We start from the raw sequence: 20,702 nt of genomic DNA, 5'->3' as shown, positions 1-20,702 counted from the left end.
TAGATAATGCCAAATTTTTTCTAAAATACTATACCAATTTACTCACCCAACAAAATATTAACTAAAACCAATTCCTTTTATTTCAAAACCTCACCAATACCTGGTATTGTCAGATTTTAAAATGTTTTACTTTTCCTTACCTGATATGAAATGGTATCTCATTGTGGTTTTAATTTGCATTTCCCTGATTACTAGTGAAGATGAGCACCTTTTCATATGTTTATTTGCCATTTGGAATTCCTCTTTTGTGAAGTAGATGTACAAGTCTTTTGCCCATTTTTCTTTTGCATTATCTGGCTTTTACTCATTGATTTGTTGAAGTTCTTTATATATATTCTGGGTACTAGTCCTCTATAGGTTATATGTGCTGCAAGTATCTTCTCCCACTCGATGGCCTGTCTTCTCACTATCTTTATAGTGCCTTTTGAGAAAAGAAGTTTCTAATTTTAATGTGGTAAAATTGATCTTTTTTTTCTTTTATGGTAAGGGTATTTGTGTCTGAAGATATCTTTCCTTATCCGAAGTTCATGAAGACATTTTATGTTACCTTCTAAAAGCTTCATAATTTTCCTTTAGATATTTAGTTCCTTAATTCACTTGAGATTGATGTACAGGGATTGGACTCAGGGATCCAATTTCTTTTATATTTCTCACAATATGAACAGCAATATGAATTTACTAAAGTCAATCATTTCCCAATTGATCTGCCATACAATCTCCAACACAAATCACATAATACATTATAGGTATAGGTTTCCAGACTCTCTGTTACACAGCTCTGTTGTCTAGCACTTGCCAATATCACATTATCCTAATTACTGCAGTTTCATAATGTCCTGACATCTGATGGCAAACTCCTTCCATTCTGTTTCTCTACTTAAAGGGTATCTTGGCCTCTTAACCCATTGCATTTATATATACATTTTCGAATGAAATCAGCTTGTCAAGTTCCATAAAATTACACACTGGGAAACTGACTGAAACTGTCCTCTATAAATTAATTTGAACAAAAGTAAAAGCATTTTTAATACTGTATTGTCCAAACCATAAACATAGTACGTTTCTCCAATGAATTCTTCTTCAATATCTCAAAGTTTTGAAATTTTCTTCAGTTATTACATGCCTCGTTAATTGTATTTCTAGGTACTTGATACATTTAATACTATAATATGTTTAAAAAATTTTCATTTCCGAATTTTTTATATCTTATAGGAATACAATTGATTTCTTATATGTTTGAGTTTAGCAATCTTGCTAAACTCTTATTAATCCTAATAATTTATCTGTAAATTCCTTTGGATTTCCTACATATATACCCCCAATCATCTAGGAATAGTAATAATATTTATTGTTTCTTCTTTTTGAATCTTTTATATTTTTCTTTCTTTTGTTTTTCTGATTTTTGCATTAGCTAAGATATCCAGTATAACCTTAAAGTGGTAACAGCAGGCATCCTTCTATTTTTATCTCAAAGGGAATATTTCCAATATTTCACTATCAGATTTTAGGGTTTTTATAGATACTCTTTACCAAATTAAGGAAGGTACCTCCTATCCCAAGTTTGCCAAGAATTTTTTTTTAATCATAAACATGTATTTTATAAAATCCTACATCTATTTTGAGCTGATGATGACTCTTCTCCTGGCACATTATGTAAGTTGACTTGCTATTGTTAAACCAATGTTGCAGCATTCCTGGAAAAAACTCAACTTTTATAGACTGTTGAATTTGGTTTACTAGTTTCTGTTTAGGATATCTGCATCTATTTTGTGGGTAAAAGTAAACTGTAATTTTCCATTTCTGTAAAATTTTTAAATTGATTTTATTATCAGAGTATCAGAGTTATACCAAATTTTAGCATCTAGTCTCATAAAATGAAAAATATTCCCTCTTTTTTTATTCTTTGGGATAGTTTGTTTAAAAATGGTATTGTTTCTTTCTTAAATGTTTTATAAAATTCACCACTGAACCTACCCATCAGGGTCAAGTTACACAATTGTTACACCTATTCTCACACTCACCATGGGCTGAAACAGTTTCATAAATTGCACATTCTTCCTTCATTATAGAGCATGAGGTGAATTGTTCATATCACGGGTATAAGCCACTGATAAAGTTAACATATCAGTCTATAAAATGTTACTTTAACGGCGCTTTCACTTCCATCAACAGCATTTTTCTTTTTTGTCACCTTATGAGTTTCAGCACAGGCATCAAGTAAGTGGTAACAACAAACACTCACTGAAATGTGACTCTTTCCTTTGTCAACTAAATAAGTGCCTTCTTCACAGCAGCTTCCTGGCTCAAAACTAAAATGCAGGCCTCAATATCATGGAATATTAGGGTTTCTTCTGAAGAGCCAGAACTGCATGTGAATTCCCAAATACCAAGAATCTCCTGTAAATGGTGTCGATCTGTAATGCTTCTCTTTCATTTTATAGCATCCTTGAGTATGCATAGTTATTTGGGGGAAAGAGTGGTGTTCTCCAAACAATGGCCATCATTTAATTCACTTATTTTTAGTTATAAATTTTCCTCTTTTTAAAAGCTGACATATAATTTAACATATAAAAGCAAAACCATAGGACATTTTAGGGAGTGAAATGTTAACAATAAATAATATTATAAAGCTCCAAAACTGTTGAGAATCACCAGTCAAGAGAATTCATTAAAATGTCCCCATCCCCCTATCCTTGAACATCAATCCAGGCCAGGATCACCAATCAAGGGTCTTTGTTAAACTAAACTATTTCTTCCCTATCAGCCCCAAATCTTCTATTAGACTAGATTGGAGATTAGGTGTCTCAGCTGCTTTGTGATCAATCAGACAAATAAGTTAACCTATTCACTATAGTTTGAAGTTATCATGATACTACTTTCCACATTCAGGGAACTAATTTTAGACACTTTTCTCCTAGTCTTACTCCTCTGTGTAATTCTTTAAAACCACTGTTTCATAGGGCCTTGATTCTTCCATGTGTAGAAGTGGAAACTACTGGAGTGATCCAGTTGATCACTCCAGTTGCCATACCAAAGATGGAAAGCATCACAATGAAAAACCTGATCACCTAACCAATTCAAAAGTTTATTTAGTACAGTTAAAACAACAATAAAAGCTTTTGAGAACCAATTTCTTCATAATGGACAAAAACAGCATTCATATAAATATGAAGCTTTAAGGTATTTTATGCTTGAGCATATGTGTTTACAAACATATTTAGATAAGTTTATGCATTTTTATAGAAATGCCTACCTTTCAGAAACAGCCTCATTATGTTCCCGTGACAAATTAATCTTTTCACTTGCTTTTTCTGAAGGGTTAGAAGGTTCAGCGTTCACAGAAGTTTTTCTTTCCTGTGGACTATTAACTGACTCTGGATTCTTATCCAAATTCATAGTCTCTGAATTTGCAACCTGTTAGTTGGGTGAGGAAAAAGCAGTTGAGGGGAGGGTTACCAATTGTGCTCTTCCAACAAAATTGATGATAGGTTAAAATTCCACTTGGAAAGTGTTCTCAAAATATTCTTGCATACACACAGTAAAACATATATTAAATTATATGTATATCAATGGCTGATGACCATGATTGCAGTTACTCTGCCAAAATGAATTTTAAAAAATACTTCAAAAGGAATAAAAATAATGACAGCACAAATCAACTTCCTAGCTTGAACGGAAAGAAGGAGAAACAAATACCTAAGTACTTAGACAACATTTTATTCCTATTATACTAAACTTTAGGAATAAACATTAGACTTCAACAAGGAAACTTTTACTTTTGTTATACTTCTAATAAGAGTGAAGACCAGAAATAAATCAATTTTCCAAGTTGCTCTTCTAGTTGATGAGTTTTGGATAGGCTAAGAATTTCCCCAATCAAATCCTGGTTCCTTTTTGCTAAAGTTTCTCCTTCAATTTATCTCTTCTCTCTCACATTTTACTGTAAGAAGCAAGAAACCAAGCCAAACCTTCAACATTTTGCTCAACAATCTCATCAGCCTAATAAACACGCAAGTTTATCATTTACAAATTCTGCTTTCCATATTACTGTAGGTAACATTTCAGCTAAGCTTCCTGCCACTATGTAACAAGAACCCCATCCCCTCCCCAATTTCCAATAACATGTTCCTCTTTTGAGTCCTCACCAACAGTGCTTTTAAATATCCGTATTTCTGCCAAAAGTTTATGAAGATTTAGGTATTCTCTTAGACTATACAGGGTTTCTCTACAATGTTCCTCATTTCCTCCTGAGCCCTCACGTGCAGACTTTATCATCTATATTTCTATAATACTAAGAGTCTGATCAAGGCAATCCAGGCTTTTGAAAAATCATGCGCCTTAATATTCTTCCAGCCTCTACCATTCCAAATCCACTTCCACATTTTTAGGTATCGGTTACAACAGCATGCCATACTTCCTGGTGCCACATTCTATATTAGTTTTCCGAGGCTGCGATAACAAATTACCACAAACTGGGTGGTTTAAAACAACAGAAATTTATTCCGTCACACTTCTGAAGGCCAGAAGTTTGAAATCAGTTTCATTAAGATCAAGTTGTTAGCTGGCTGCATCCCTTCTGGAGGCTTCAGGGGAAAAATCTGTTTCCTTTTTTCCAGCTTCTAGAAGCTGCCAGCATTCCTTGGCTTGTACCCCTTGCCTCCATCTTCAGTGCAATCATCCAGCCTCTGCTTTCATTGTCCCATTTCCATCTTGTCTTTAGCCTTCTTGACTCCTTTTTATAAGGACCCTTGTGATTTTATTGAGCCCACCAGCATAATCTTCTCATCTATAAGCTTCTTTTAGCACATTAAGTAACATACTCACAGGTTCCAGGGATTAGGTCGTGGACATCCTTTAAGGGCCATGATTCACCACTATCAACCATCTTGACACAATTAGCATAGAAGTGACATTTATAGAATATTATACCGAATATTCTTTTCAAGTATACATGAAACATTCAACAAGGGAAAGCATATCTTGGGCTATAAAATAAGTGTCAGTAACTCTCAATGTTGCAATTTTACACAGTATGTTCTCTGACCAAAATGAAATTAGATATCTATAAAAATAAGATACCTAGAAATGTGTGGAAATTAAACATATCCTTCTAAATAACCCATGGGTCAAAGAACAATACCATAAGGGAAACTGGAAATTATTTTCAACTGATGGAAAACAAAAATACAATATAATACAGATTATATTATACTCTCTACACTGAAAAGTACATAATATAAGCATTAAGAAGATGCTTAGAAGGTGCTTAGAAAGAGCAGTGCTTAGAAGAAAATTTATAGCTTTAAATGTTTTCTAGTAGAAAAGGTTAAAAATTAATGCTCTTTGTCTCTTAAGAAGCTGGAAAAAGAAGAACAAATTATATCCAAAGTAAGACTGATCAAGAAAAAAAGGAGCCACTTCAGTTTTAATCAGAAACTGGCTGAGGTTGAGTCCAGATCCTAAGCATTTTAAAGCCTAGTTATTCAGAAGCCAAATACACCAGAAATACATCTACACGTGGAACAACTCCTACAGAACACCTACTGAACACTGGCAGACCTCAGACCTCCCAAAAGGCAAGAAACCCCCCCCCCCAAGTACCTGGGTAAGGCAAAAGAAAAAAGGATAAACAGAGAAAAAAGGATAGGGACTGGACCTGCACCAGTGGGAGGGAGCTGTGAAGGAGGAAAGGTTTCCACACACTAGGAAGCCCCTTCGCGGGCGGAGACTACGGGTGGCGCAGGGGGAAGCTTCGGAGCTGCGGAGGAGAGCACAGCAACAGGGGTGCGGGGGGCAAAGCGGAGAGATTCCCACACAGAGGATCGGGGCCGACCAGCACTCACCAGCCCGAGAGGCTTGTCTGCTCACCCGCCGGGGCGGGCGGGGCTGGGAGTTGAGGCTCAGGATTTGGTTGGAGCGCCGGGAGAGGGCTGGGGTTGGCAGCGTCAACACAGCCTGCAGGGGGTTAGTGCACCACGGCTAGCTGGGAGGGAGTCCAGGGAAAAGTCTGGACCTGTCGAAGAGGCAAGAGACTTTTTCTTCCCTCTTTGTTTCCTGGTACACGAGGAGAGGGGATCAAGAGCGCTGTTTAAAGGAGCTCCAGAGACTGGCACGAACAGCGGCTAAAAGCACGGACCCCAGAGACGGGCATGAGACGCTAAGGCCGCTGCTACCGCCACCAAGAAGCCTGTGTGCAAGCACAGGTTACTATCCACACCCCCCTTCCGGGGAGCCTGTGCAGCCCGCCACTGCCAGGGTCCCGTGATCCAGGGACAACTTCCCCGGGAGAACGCACGGCGCACCCCAGGTTGGTGCAACGTCACGGTGGCCTCTGCCGCCAGAGGCCTGCCCCATATCCACACCCCTCCCTCCCCGCAGCCTGAGTGAGCCAGAGCCCCCGAATCAGCTGCTCCTTTAACCCCGTCCTGCCTCGGCGAAGAACAGACGCCCTCCAGAGACCTACACGCAGAGGCGGGGTCAAATCCAAAGCTGAGCCCCGGGAAATGTGCAAACAAAGAAGAGAAAGGGAAATCTCTCCCAGAAGCCTCAGAAGCAGCGGATTAAAGCTCCACAATCAACTTGATGTACCCTGCATCTGTGGAATACATGAATACACAACGAATCATCCCAAATTGAGGAGGTGGACTTTGAGAGCAAGATTTATGATTTTTTCCCCTTTTCCTCTTTTTGTGAGTGTGTATGTGTATGCTTCTGTGTGAGATTTTGTCTGTATAGCTTTGCTTCCACTATTTGTCCTAGGGTTCTATCCATCCGTCTTTTTTTTTTTTTTATTTTTTTTCTCTTAATAATTATTTTTTATTTTAATAACTTTATTATATTTTATCTTACTTTATGTTGCTTTATCTTCTTTCCTTTTTTCCTTCCTTCCCTCCTTCCTTCCACCCTCCCTCCCTCCCTCCTTTCTTTCTTTCTACTTCTACTAATTCTTTCTTTCTACTTTTTCTCCCTTTTATTCTGAGTCGTGTGGATGAAAGGTTCTTGGTGCTGCAGCCAGGAGTCAGTGCTGTGCCTCTGAGGTGGGAGAGCCAACTTCAGGACACTGGTCCACAAGAGACCTCCCAGCTCCACATACTATCAAATGGCAAAAATCTCCCAGAGATCTCCATCTCAACACCAGCACCCAGCTTCACTCAATGACCAGCAAGCTACAGTGCTGTACATCCTATGCCAAACAACTAGCAAGACAGGAACACAACCCCATCCATTAGCAGAGAGGCTGCCTAAAATCATAAGTCCACAGACACCCCAAAACACACCACCAGACATGGACCTGCCCAACAGAAAGACAAGATCCAGCCTCATCCACCAGAACACAGGCACTAGTCCCCTCCACCAGGAAGCCGACATAACCCACTGAACCAACCTTAGCCACTGGGGACAGACACCAAAAACAACGGGAACTACGAACCTGCAGCCTGCAAAACGGAGACGCCAAACACAGTAAGATAAGCGAAATGAGAAGACAGAAAAACACACAGAAGATGAAGGAGCAAGATAAAAACCCACCAGACCTAACAAATGAAGAGGAAATAGGCAGTCTACCAGAAAAAGAATTCAGAATAATGATAGTAAAGATGATCCCCAATCTTGGAAATAGAATGGACAAAATGCAAGAAACATTTAACAGGGACCTAGAAGAACTAAAGATGAAACAAACAACAATGAACCACACAATAAATGAAATGAAAAATACTCTAGATGGGATCAATAGCAGAATAACTGAGGCAGAAGAACGGATAAGTGACCTGGAAGATAAAACAGTGGAAATAACTACTGCAGAGCAGAATAAAGAAAAAAGAATGAAAAGAACTGAGGACAGTCTCAGAGACCTCTGGGACAACATTAAACACACCAACATTCGAATTATAGGGGTTCCAGAAGAAGAAGAGAAAAAGAAAGGGACTGAGAAAATATTTGAAGAGATTATAGTTGAAAACTTCCCTAATATGGGAAAGGAAATAGTTAATCAAGTCCGGGAAGCACAGAAAGTCCCATACAGGATAAATCCAAAGAGAAATACGCCAAGACACATATTTATCAAACTGTCAAAAATTAAATACAAAGAAAACATATTAAAAGCAGCCAGGGAAAAACAACAAATAACACACAAAGGAATCCCCATAAGGTTAACAGCTGATCTTTCAGCAGAAACTCTGCAAGCCAGAAGGGACTGGCAGGACATATTTAAAGTGATGAAGGAGAGAAACCTGCAACCAAGATTACTCTACCCAGCAAGGATCTCATTCAGATTTGATGGAGAAATTAAAACCTTTACAGACAAGGAAAAGCTGAGAGAGTTCAGCACCACCAAACCAGCTTTACAACAACTTCTAAAGGAACTTCTCTGGGCAAGAAACATGAGAGAAGGAAAAGACCTACAATAACGAACCCAAAACAATTAAGAAAATGGGAATAGGAACATACATATCGATAATTACCTTAAATGTAGATGGACTAAATGCTCCCACCAAAAGACACAGGTTGGCTGAATGGATACAAAAACAAGACCCATATATTTGCTGTCTACAAGAGACCCACTTCAGACCTAGAGACACATACAGACTGAAAGTAAGGGGATGGAAAAAGATATTTCATGCAAATGGAAACGAAAAGAAAGCTGGAGTAGCAATTCTCATATCACACAAAATAGACCTTAAAATAAAGACTATTAGAAGAGACAAAGAAGGACACTACATAATGATCAAGGGATTGATCCAAGAAGAAGATATAACAATTGTAAATATTTATGCACCCAACATAGGAGCACCTCAATACATAAGGCAAATACTAACAGCCATAAAAGGGGAAATCGACAGTAACACATTCATAGTAGGGGATTTTAACACCCCACTTTCACCAATGGACAGATCATCCAAAATGAAAATAAATAAGGAAACACAAGCTTTAAATGATACATTAAACAAGATGGACTTAATTAATATTTATAGGACATTCCATCCAAAAACAATAGAATACACATTTTTCTCAAGTGCTCATGGAACAATCTCCAGGATAGATCATATCTTGGGTCACAAGTCAAGTCTTGGTAAATTTAAGAAAATTGAAAGTGTTTCAAGTATCCTTTCCCACCACAATGCTATCAGACTAGATATCAATTACAGGAAAAGATCTGTAAAAAATACAAACACATGGAGGCTAAACAATACACTACTTAATAACGAAGTGATCGCTGAAGAAATCAAAGAGGGAATAAAAAATTACCTAGAAACAAATGACAATGGAGACACGACGACCCAAAATCTATGGGATGCAGCAAAAGCAGTTCTAAGAGGGAAGATTATAGCAATACAATCCTACCTTAAGAAACAGGAAACATCTCAAATAAACAACCTAACCTTGCACCTAAAGCAATTAGAGAAAGAAGAACAAAAAAACCCCACAGTTAGCAGAATGAAAGAAATCATTAAAATCAGATCAGAAATAAATGAAAAAGAAATGAAGGAAACGATAGCAAAGATCAATAAAACTAAAAGCTGGTTCTTTGAGAAGATAAACAAAATTGATAAACCATTAGCCAGACTCATCAAGAAAAAGATGGAGAAGACTCAAATCAATAGAATTAGAAATGAAAAAGGAGAAGTAACAACTGACACTGCAGAAATAAAAAAGACCATGAAAGATTACTACAAGCAACTTTATGCCAATAAAAGGGACAACCTGGAAGAAATGGACAAATACCTAGTAATGCACAACCTGCCAAGACTGAATCAGGAAGAAATAGAAAATATGAACAGACCAATCACAAGCACTGAAATTGAAACTGTGATTAAAAATCTTCCAACAAACAAAGCCCAGGACCAGATGGCTTCACAGGCGAATTCTATCAAACATTTAGAGAAGAGCTAACACCTATCCTTCTCAAACTCTTCCAAAATATAGCAGAGGGAGGAACACTCCCAAACTCATTCTACGAGGCCACCATCACCTTGATACCAAAACCAGACAAGGATGTAACAAAGAAAGAAAACTACAGGCCAATACCACTGATTAACATAGATGCAAAAATCCTCAACAAAATACTAGCAAACAGAATCCAACAGCACATTAAAAGGATAATACACCATGATCAAGTGGGGTTTACTCCAGGAATGCAAGGATTCTTCAATATACGCAAATCAATCAATGTGATAAACCATATTAACAAAAGGAAGGAGTAAAACTATATGATCATCTCAATAGATGCAGAGAAAGCGTTCAACAAAATTCAACACCGATTTATGATAAAAACCCTGCAGCAAGTAGGCATAGAGGGAACTTTCCTCAACTTAATAAAGGCCATATATGACAAACCCACAGCCAACATCGTCCTCAATGGTGAAAAACTGAAAGCATTTCCACTAAGATCAGGAACAAGACAAGATTGCCCACTCTCACCAATCTTATTCAACATAGTTTTGGAAGTTTTAGCCACAGCAATCAGAGAAGAAAAGGAAATAAAAGGAATCCAAATCGGAAAAGAAGAAGTGAAGCTGTAACTGTTTGCAGATGACATGATACTATACATAGAAAATCCTAAAGATGCTACCAGAAAACTACTAGAGCTAATCAATGAATCTGGTAAAGTAGCAGGATACAAAATTAATACACAGAAATCTCTGGCATTCCTATACACTAATGATGAGAAATCTGAAAGTGAAATCAAGAAAACACTCCCATTTACCACTGCAACAAAAAGAATAAAATATCTAGGAATAAACCTACCTAAGGAGACAAAAGACCTGTATGCAGAAAATTATAAGACACTGATGAAAGAAATTAAAGATGATACAAATAGATGGAGAGATATACCATGTTCTTGGATTGGAAGAATCAACATTGTGAAAATGACTCTACTACCCAAAGCAATCTACAGATTCAATGTAATCCCTATCAAACTATCACTGGCATTTTTCATTAGAACTAGAACAAAAAATTTCACAATTTGTATGGAAACACAAAAGACCCCGAATAGCCAAAGCAATCTTGAGAACGAAAAACGGAGCTGGCAGAATCAGGCTCCCTGACTTCAGACTATACTACAAAGCTACAGTAATCAAGACAGTATGGTACTGACACAAAAACAGAAAGATAGATCAATGGAACAGGATAGAAAGCCCAGAGATAAACTCACCCACATATGGTCACCTTATCTTTGATAAAGGAGGCAGGAATGTACAGCGGAGAAAGGACAGCCTCTTCCATAAGTGGTGGTGGGAAAACTGGACAGGTACATGTAAAAGTATGAGATTAGATCACTCCCTAACACCATACACAAAAATAAGCTCAAAATGGATTAAAGACCTAAATGTAAGGCCAGAAAGCATCAAACTCTTAGAGAAAAACATAGGCAGAACACTCTATGACATAAATCACAGCAAGATCCTTTCTGACCCACCTCCCAGAGAAATGGAAATAAAAACAAAAATAAACAAATGGGACCTAATGAAACTTCAAAGCTTTTGCACAGCAAAGGAAACCATAAACAAGACCAAAAGACAACCCTCAGAATGGGAGAAAATATTTGCAAATGAAGCAATCGACAAAGGATTAACCTCCAAAATTTATAAGCAGCTCATGCAGCTCAATAACAAAAAAACAAACAACCCAATCCAAAAATGGGTAGAAGACCTAAACAGACATTTCTCCATAGAAGATACACAGACTGCCAACAAACACATGAAAGAATGCTCAACATCATTAATCATTAGAGAAATGCAAATCAAAACTACAATGAAATATCATCTCACACCAGTCAGAATGGCCATCATCAAAAAATCTAGAAACAATAAATGCTGGAGAGGGTGTGGAGAAAAGGGAACACTCTTGCACTGCTGGTGGGAATGTGAATTGGTACAGCCACTGTGGAGAACAGTATGGAGGTTCCTTAAAAAACTACAAATAGAACTACCATATGACCCAGCAATCCCACTACTGGGCATATACCCTGAGAAAACCATAATTCAAAAAGAGTCATGTACCAAAATGTTCATTGCAGCTCTATTTACAATAGCCCGGAGATGGAAATAACCTAAGTGTCCATCATCGGATGAATGGATAAAGAAGATGTGGCACATATATACAATGGAGTATTACTCAGCCATAAAAAGAAACGAAATTGAGCTATTTGTAATGAGGTGGATAGACCTAGAGTCTGTCATACAGAGTGAAGTAAGTCAGAAAGAGAAAGACAAATACCGTATGCTAACACATATATATGGAATTTACGAAAAAAAAAATGTCATGAAGAACCTAGGGGTAAGACAGGAATAAAGACACAGACCTACTAGAGAATGAACTTGAGGATATGGGGAGGGGGAAGGGTAAGCTGTGACAAAGCATGAGAGAGGCATGGACATATATACACTATCAAACGTAAGGTAGATAGCTAGTGGGAAGCAGCCGCATAGCACAGGGAGATCAGCTTGGTGCTTTGTGACCGCCTGGAGGGGTGGGATAGGGAGGGTGGGAGGGAGGAAGACGCAAAAGGGAATAGATATGGGAACATATGTATATGTATAACTGATTCACTTTGTTATAAAGCAGAAACTAACACACCATTGTAAAGCAATTATACTCCAATAAAGATGTAAAAAAGAAAGAAAGAAAGAAAAAAAGGAAATACAGATTATACTAGTATCAGAAATGAAATAGAGTATATCACTACAGATCTACAAAGGTTAAAAGGACAAGGGAATTTTATCAATAACTTTATGCCAACAAAATCATCAACTTAGATGAAATGGACAAATTCCTTGCTAAGATAACTTACAAAACTAATACACAAAATGAAATAGGAAAATCTGAATTACTTTATACCTATGAAAGAACTACATTTTCAGGAAAAAGTCTTCCTACAAAGAAAGGTCCTTGCCCAGATTTCAGAGGTGGATTCTATCAAACATTTAAGGAAGTGATAAAAATCTTGCACAAACTTTCAGAAAACAGGGAAGGAAATGCTTCCCAATTGATTTATTGAGGCTAGCGCAAATATGATACTACAGGGAATAAAGACATAAGAAAAAATTCAGTGAATGTATACTTATGATTATTTTAAATTTTTTTTTTTTTTTTTTTTTGCGTTACGCGGGCCTCTCACTGTTGTGGCCTGTCCCGCAGAGCACAGGCTCCGGACGCGCAGGCCCAGTGGCCATGGCCCACGGGCCCAGCCTCTCCGCGGCATGTGGGATCCCCAGACCGGAGCACGAACCCGCATCCCCTGCATCGGCAGGCGGACTCTCAACCACCACGCCACCAGGGAAGCCCTATTTTAAATTTTATATAAAAAATATAAACAGATACTAAACTCTACTTAATGATACCCATGCTGAAATATTTTGGAAGTGTACACTGCAAAGTGTATTTTGATACAAAATACGTTAGTACTTATGAATGTACCAAATATGAACATGGCTTAGGGGATGAGTAGGCTGGCAGATACATGACAAAAATAAATTTATTAAAAGAGTAAAGGTAGAAGTTAGACGTTGATTATACAAGCGTTCACTGTAAAATTCTCTCAGCTTTTCTATGTTTGAAATTTTTCATCATGATAAAACGGCGGGGAGGGAGGCAGTACAGGCAATCACAAATCACCTCTCTACTCACTTTATGAAATAAATACAGGTGGCATTTACTTTTGGCTATCTGAGGGTATCTTCTCCAGAGATAGAGTCAGAGGAACATTCTAAGTATAAATTTATTGTCTTTTAAACCTATGTCTTCGTTGGAAGTATATTCTGCTCTTACAATCCAACTACTTATAATGTGGGGCAAGTAAGTTATTAAAACTCCTATACGTTTATACCAACCTTACAAGCTGTATTGCTGGATACCACGTTTGGTTCCACACAATTCCTTCGAGATAACATTACTGTTCTAATACGTCTTTGAAGTTTTTTTATTTTTGTCTAGAAGAGAAAAACAAATAAATACAAAACCGGAGTACCAAATAATATATCATATAGAGGTGGAGAGAAAAATATTTGCCAATGTAATTTTGTGAGACTTAGGCATCCACCAAATAAATGAGAAATTCTTATGTAAGCCAAACATTTATATCAGGTTTGATCTACTATAAGATGTTCAAGAATAGAAGATTAAAAAAATCAAACTTCTAATTGGTCCACAATAAAATTAATGTTGGTAGAAACACCAATTAGCAAGTAACCCTAGAAGAGTAAAACAAAACAAAAAACCTAAAGAAAGTTTGAAACAGGTTATACAAGCTCTAATATAGAATATATTTTGAACTGACACAGAATGGCTGATGGTTCTACAAGTATTTCTCAAGGGCCAATACAGCTGAGATATAATAACTTATATTACCAATGGTATAGCACATCAGGGTTGTGGCCAGGGATCAGATTTGGGTCCACCTTTACTGTTTTCCTTTCCTAATATGTAAAATATCATTAAATTCTACTTTTTAAAAGGACTCAAATGAAATAAAATGAAATTAGAAACTTACAAAGAGTTCATCAGCTATTGCTTCATGTTTACTCCTGCACTGTGTCTTCCCAATGCGTTCAGTCAATTCTTTCAGTTTGTTATCAAATAGTTTGTAATTTATACTACAGATCTCCTGTCGAATCAAATGTCCGACCTAGAATGTTAAAAACCAAAACACTCCACGTTTCAAATTTAAAAGCAATTTTATTTTCTACTTCTTAAAAACAGCTTTGCTCTTTTCTGGATTTACTGTAACTAATAAAAGGTACTTTATTTATGTATTTATATTACTATGTCAATATGGTTTATAAAAGTTAAATACCAAATTCAGCAGAACACATCTAATATTTAAATATATGGGTAAGTTAGAAATTAAATTTATTCTCCTAGTGTTAATTTTAGTTTCCTACAGTTTTGGTTGAATTCCATAATACAAATTAAAGGAATAGTAAAAGTCTATATATATCCCATTTATACTTTTTAATGACCATAGCTGAAACCTAGTATTCTATGAAAAGGGACTCCACTTATCTGAAAACCAGAGCCCAGTGAAAATGGCTGGTTGATCTGTAGTAGACAGAAAGGAAATTATGAAAATTTGAGCCTTGACCCCACCATTAACAAGCTATATGACCTTCGGGAAGTCACAACATCTCTGAGCTTCATTTGCCTGGTCCACAAATGGGTAGATGTCATACAATGTTGAACAAGTGATGCTCATAGGATTTTCATAAGAACAAAAAGATAATATGCATAAGAGCTCCATAAAATGGAAAACACTGAATTGAAATGAAAGAAATAAATATACAAGATAATCTCCTTTAGTTTTTTTTTGCAGGGGGAGGGGATGACTTATTGTTAAAGTGAAAAAAGCAATTATGTGACTAATGCTATCTGGCATAATGCATGCTATTCTATCAGACTATAGTAGTTAGCACATGAAACATTAATGAATTTCATTATCTGGCTAGTTTTCAGAAAATAGGTTGGCCTATTTTCAGGTAGCATAATTAATCTCAGTGCCTACTGATATTAATGGCTTTGCTGAGCCATACATTCAGAAATATCCACTGCAGGTGTTTGCTCAATGTATATGCCCCTTTTAGCAACTTTCACAACATAGTAGGTAGTCTCTCTTAATAACAAATTCTGTCATGATATATTTAAGGTATTTATTAGTAATATTTATATCTTCCCATATCATCTTGTTTCTTGGTGCTCAAAACTGTAGCACATAGTTTCTATGTTAAACTCCTTTATACTGATGTCACCCAGATGATTAGTCATATTCAGTAATTTTATTTGATTATTCCCAAGGTTTTTCCTTTTCATTCCCTATTGTTCTTGATCTTCAACATTATCATCTACTCGATTTCTTCTGTAATGCTTCATTAACATTTCTACAGTGGTTTCTCAACATTATTAGACATGATTGTCATTTGTACTCTCACAACTTTTAAATATCTGATTAATAACAGCTCAAAACATATGTATTATGTAAATAAGTGCTCAGAAAATCATACTATTTTTACTGACAGCCATTACCTGTCCCCATGTGTGGTTTTTATGGATTATTGCATGCTTGCCAGTTCACTGGCTGAAGTCAATACGTGAAGTTCATACCCTGATGAATCTTGGAATACAAATTTAACTGTTTTGAATACGGAAATACTGTTTTGCTAAGAAGCAAAAGCCATACAGTGTTCGTCAAACTTCCCTGGTAAGGAAGAATCATATGGAATACTTGTTAAATTCACAAATTCCTAGGACCTACCCTGATTCACCAATTTCCTGAAAAGAGGCCTGGCACCACTAATGATTCTTATCGGGTAAGTCTGAGAAAAGAGAAGCTTAAAACAATTAGTAGTGAGCTGAAGACACCACAATTTAAACAAGTACTCCTGGTGATTCAGATGGAGGCAGACTCTTAAAACTTGGTTACTTTGGATTAACTGCCCTCCAAGGCATGCGTCCTCTAGAGTACACACTTGTTCTCATTTAGTGGTTATGGTCTTCATACAGAAGGAAGACACAATAACCTCCACCAAATACCTCATAAATATCTTCTGCAGATGGTAATGTGTCAAAAATTATGGAATCAGATGAAGTCCTAGCTACAATTTGCAGATGGTAGGCAAAGTGGCCTAAAGATTGGAGAAAAACTGGAAATTATGTGTGTGTGTGTGTGTGTGTGTGTGTGTGTGTGTGTGTGTGTGTGTGTGTGTGTGTGTATATATATATATATATATATATATGTATATATATATATATATCCCCTATCTGCCTCAACTTTCTGCAATGGTGGGTAGGGTTAACAACTTGGACTTCGGAAGAAAAACCCCTCTACTTCAGTAATTTAATTGGAATCAACCAGGCCAAGATCCTTCTGAAACCTCAAAAGATAAGAGTTAACTGCTCTGGGACTCTCTCAGTAGGGAAGAACAATATCAGAATGGGAGGCCCTATTCCGCTGGGATTCAAACAAGAAAAACAAACAGATGTGGTTTAGAGAGTTAACTGTTCAGACAGGAATTAAAATATCAAGTGAGGGAGAGCTAGTTACTGAGAGATAGATAAAAGATAGGAATTAGCTAAATCACACGCTGTCACCCGACAATGTAAGAAACTTCTGGTGGTAGTGGTGGGGGAGGATAACAAATAAACTGCATTCCTTCAACCTCACTGGCAAGGACCATATTCTTTGTTAACTTGGACCAAGTATTTTGTGAGATAGATAATAGTAGTGAATGAAAACCCTGATTTTTCTGTGCCAGTGAAATTAAAATGTTCAAAGATTAAATTTTGTATTTATATGTCCGTATCAGAACTTATTTCTGAAATCAGCTACTAATCACTGGGAGTAACACAGCTGCAATGCCCAACTTCTTAAGCTAGATCCATGTTTAACATAATTCCACTACCCCATCCCTGCAAACAATAGAATATTTACATATTTTTTATTAATGTCTCCTTTGGTCTTGCAGAAGAAAATAAGAAGTAGAAAGGGGAAGTATTGACTCACCTTTTAAGCTGATTCTGCATGAGTCTTTCAATGGTTTCCATTTATTATGTGAATATATGTTGATATAACATGTAACTATGTAATTGTAATGGCCTGTTTTAGAAACAGTGTTTTTGTTTCTGAAACAGCAGGATAGTTTGGATTGGGACATTTTTTGGTCCACTATAGCTGACGACAATCTATCACATAATGACTTTTAGTTGTGGCATTTCAGTGGTAATAAAATAGCAAAACATGATCATCAAAACAAGTCCTGATACAGGACCTACTAAAATTGAAGCTCATTACACTTAAAGTCAGAGTTGATCAGACATTAATGGAAACTGTAGTACAATGAGATGAAATGGGGCAAAAAGAAAAGGAAAAGTACACTTAAGGATGCTATAAAAGCAAAACGTCAGATAATGCACCATATCTGTGTAAATTAGGGTAAGTAAACCTTTCCCTAATTTCTTGGAAATTAGGGCAAGTAAACCTGAATGTAGCAGGACTTTGTAATGAACTTCCAGGTTGCCTGGGTCTATGAAGTAGTGGTCAATTGTGATAATAAACAGCTATAGCTGCAGATCAAGAACGCCATGACCAGTACAAAAGAGACAGAATTGTTCACAAAGCTCAAGGTCAGGTAGTGTCTGACTTGAAGAGATTTGAGCATAATATTGACTAAAAAGCCCATTCTCTTTCTACCACAGCACTCTACCTTCATGTGATTCTGTAGGTTACTCTGCATAGGATCATTTTGAAGGATCTAGAGATGTTTTGGTGATGTAAACAATTATTTTTCCCTAATATCTCCACCTGCTAATAATTCAGTTTTCATATACCTGCCCTGCATCATGAAAGTTATCTGTACTCATTGTTTAGATCAATTAACTTTTACCATTTTTTACTAATCAAAAGTAAAATTTCTGAAGCAAATATTTAAGCCCAATATTTTACCTGTTCCAGCAATGCTGTTTGCTTTCCCAGAGCTAGAGAAATATTTTCATTAACTTGCTCTGAAGTTTTCACACGCTTAACATTTTCTTTGTGTTCTGAAAACGTCCTCTTCTTTTGATTATGGCCTTGGGGAGACGGAAAGATGAGACAGAAAAATACTCCTTCTAACGAAGGAAACAGGGGAATTCTCTAATTTAGGGACCCCTAAGCAAATTAAAAAACTAAAATGTGACCACAGCAGCATTTTTTAGAAAATGTATAAAAAATTCTGACAAACTAATCCTTAAAAAAAAAGAGTATTTTAGTCCTGGTCTCAGATATACTTTCCTTCCAGAGTATTTAATATACACTTAATACTAACAAAAACAATAAATTACAGCATTTGATCTTCTGTTTACAGTTATTTACTTGGTGGTCTTACATTATTTTTAGAGTTACTTAGGCAGTCCTACATATTTTTAATAGGTGATCCTACTATTATTTTTAAGCAATTTAAAATTCACCTTGTTAAATGATCACTCTGTAGCATACACAAGAAAACAAATACAATTTATCCTAGTAAATCAAGTTTTTCTTATATTTCATTAACCTACAAAAACACCCTTTTAATGAAATTTACTTGTGCTATTTTAATAACTTTATAACCCTAGAACTTCATTGGTTAATTATTTGATGTGTTTCTCACTCTACACACAAACCTGTATGTATTCTTATTATCTATCCGCTTACACTTGGCATGTGATATACAGGCCAATTCTATGGAAAGAAATGGGTTCAACTATTTAAAAAACCCACTCTGCCTTTCAACTAGCCTCCTTACTAATTTAATAAAACTTCAAGAAAAAGAAAAAGGTGTAAATGAAATAAACCAAGCAATTTCTATAAACAACCTTTTGATTTTGTTGTACTTTCAAAGGAAAGTGATTGATTCCTTCTTTGCCAGAATTACTTCCCTTTGGACATAGAGGATACCATTCCCCCTCCCCGCCAAGAATGGTTCAGAAATAAGATACTCTGAAATAATTATCATTTACTGTTTTCCTGTTTATGTGTACTCTACTGTTTCTGAGATTATGAAACTGCCCAAAGCAAAGTAACTATTTTAACTTCTCCAAGAGAAACGTAAGTATGCACTTACTGTTATTACTATCAGTGTCAAATGAGGACAGCCACTTTGCATCTGTACTTTCACAACTTAAAATGCTGGAATGACAGGTTCTACAGGATTCTTCACTTTTCAAAATGTCAGCAGCACAGTTACTAGAAATGACTGAATTTACCAAGTTAGGTATTTTATCAACAGGCACAAAAGGGATATCTGAATTTAAAGTTAAAGTGTTATTTTGTCTTTTATCACGAAACTCAGAATTGGAGTTTGTTTCTAAATAGGAAACTATCTTGTCAGTTCTCTTATCATCCAAGGTATTGGTTATTGTAGACTTTGACATCTGAACTACACCACTCAATACACTGGATGGACAGCAAATGGATTTCAGATTACAATCCTCTTCATGTTCAAAAATGGATCGTGTTACACTTGCCTGACATTCAAAATGGCTTTCAGAAGTGTTTTGTGAATCTTTTGCGTCTTGTGTGAAGAGTTTCCTGGGAGATTCTACTGTTTTACTTGGCTTTTCATAAGGGTACACAACTTGTTCTTCAGTGTATTCTAATCTTGTTTTCGAATCAACAATTTCTAGTGGTTTTATTAAGTTCTGAGAAAATACTTTACTTTTTGGTGCACATACTGAATTTTTTATAGAGTCCAAAGAGGAAGCATCATTTTCAGAATGTCTACATTTGCTACTTATGACATCAGTACTTGAATTCTGATTACTACTTGACACATTATTCCCAATTGCTGCTGTTTTTAGTGCTTCAACATTCTTTGACTTATTCAGGATCTCTGCTTGCTTCCGGCAACTTGCAGGCATTGTTTTTCTTGCTTTTAAAATCTTCCGTTTACTTCTATCTGGACTTGCCATCTTTCATATCCTAGAATTTAAGATACCATATTTAAATGAATATCTCTAGCAGACAAAAGTTAACATTTACTTACAATATTAAAATAATGCCGAGACTAATCTTTCCAGATTTAGATAATTATTTTTATTGAAAAATATACCCATTTTCATCTGTCATTGATAATTTTAATTTTGTTCTATAACTCTATATAAAGTCAAAATTTATACTGTCAGTAAGCCTCTGTTTGATACTAAGTCTGATAATTTATCTGGCCACTTTTTGTTATATCACCTCACTACTATAACCA

General features: G+C 36.3%; 1 protein-coding gene across 18 annotated transcripts in view; it reads right to left on the bottom strand.

Moving 5' to 3' along the window:
• ATF7IP2 (activating transcription factor 7 interacting protein 2) overlaps positions 1–20,702 on the bottom strand; it is a 73,274-nt gene that overhangs the window by 40,196 nt on the left and 12,376 nt on the right. For 15 of the 18 annotated variants that reach the window (XR_007472059.1, XR_007472056.1, XR_007472058.1 and 12 more), the window contains 5 exons: positions 19,569–20,425; positions 18,431–18,555; positions 14,489–14,623; positions 13,830–13,928; positions 3,254–3,414 (listed from right to left, as the gene is read on the bottom strand). Coding sequence is in view for 10 of the 18 variants with exons in the window: in XM_033428819.2 (XP_033284710.1) it covers positions 3,254–3,414; positions 13,830–13,928; positions 14,489–14,623; positions 18,431–18,555; positions 19,569–20,415 (1,367 nt within the window). In the remaining 8 variants the exon portion in view is untranslated. Of the gene's footprint in view, positions 1–147; positions 422–3,253; positions 3,415–13,829; positions 13,929–14,488; positions 14,624–18,430; positions 18,556–19,568; positions 20,426–20,702 lie in introns of those variants that run through there. The other 3 variants (XM_049699104.1, XM_033428823.2, XM_033428826.2) reach the window with 3 other exon arrangements.

This window comes from Orcinus orca, chromosome 16 (genome assembly GCF_937001465.1).
Source record: "Orcinus orca chromosome 16, mOrcOrc1.1, whole genome shotgun sequence".
Classification (NCBI taxonomy): Eukaryota; Metazoa; Chordata; class Mammalia; order Artiodactyla; family Delphinidae; genus Orcinus; species Orcinus orca.
This window is presented reverse-complemented; position numbering and strand designations above follow the sequence as displayed.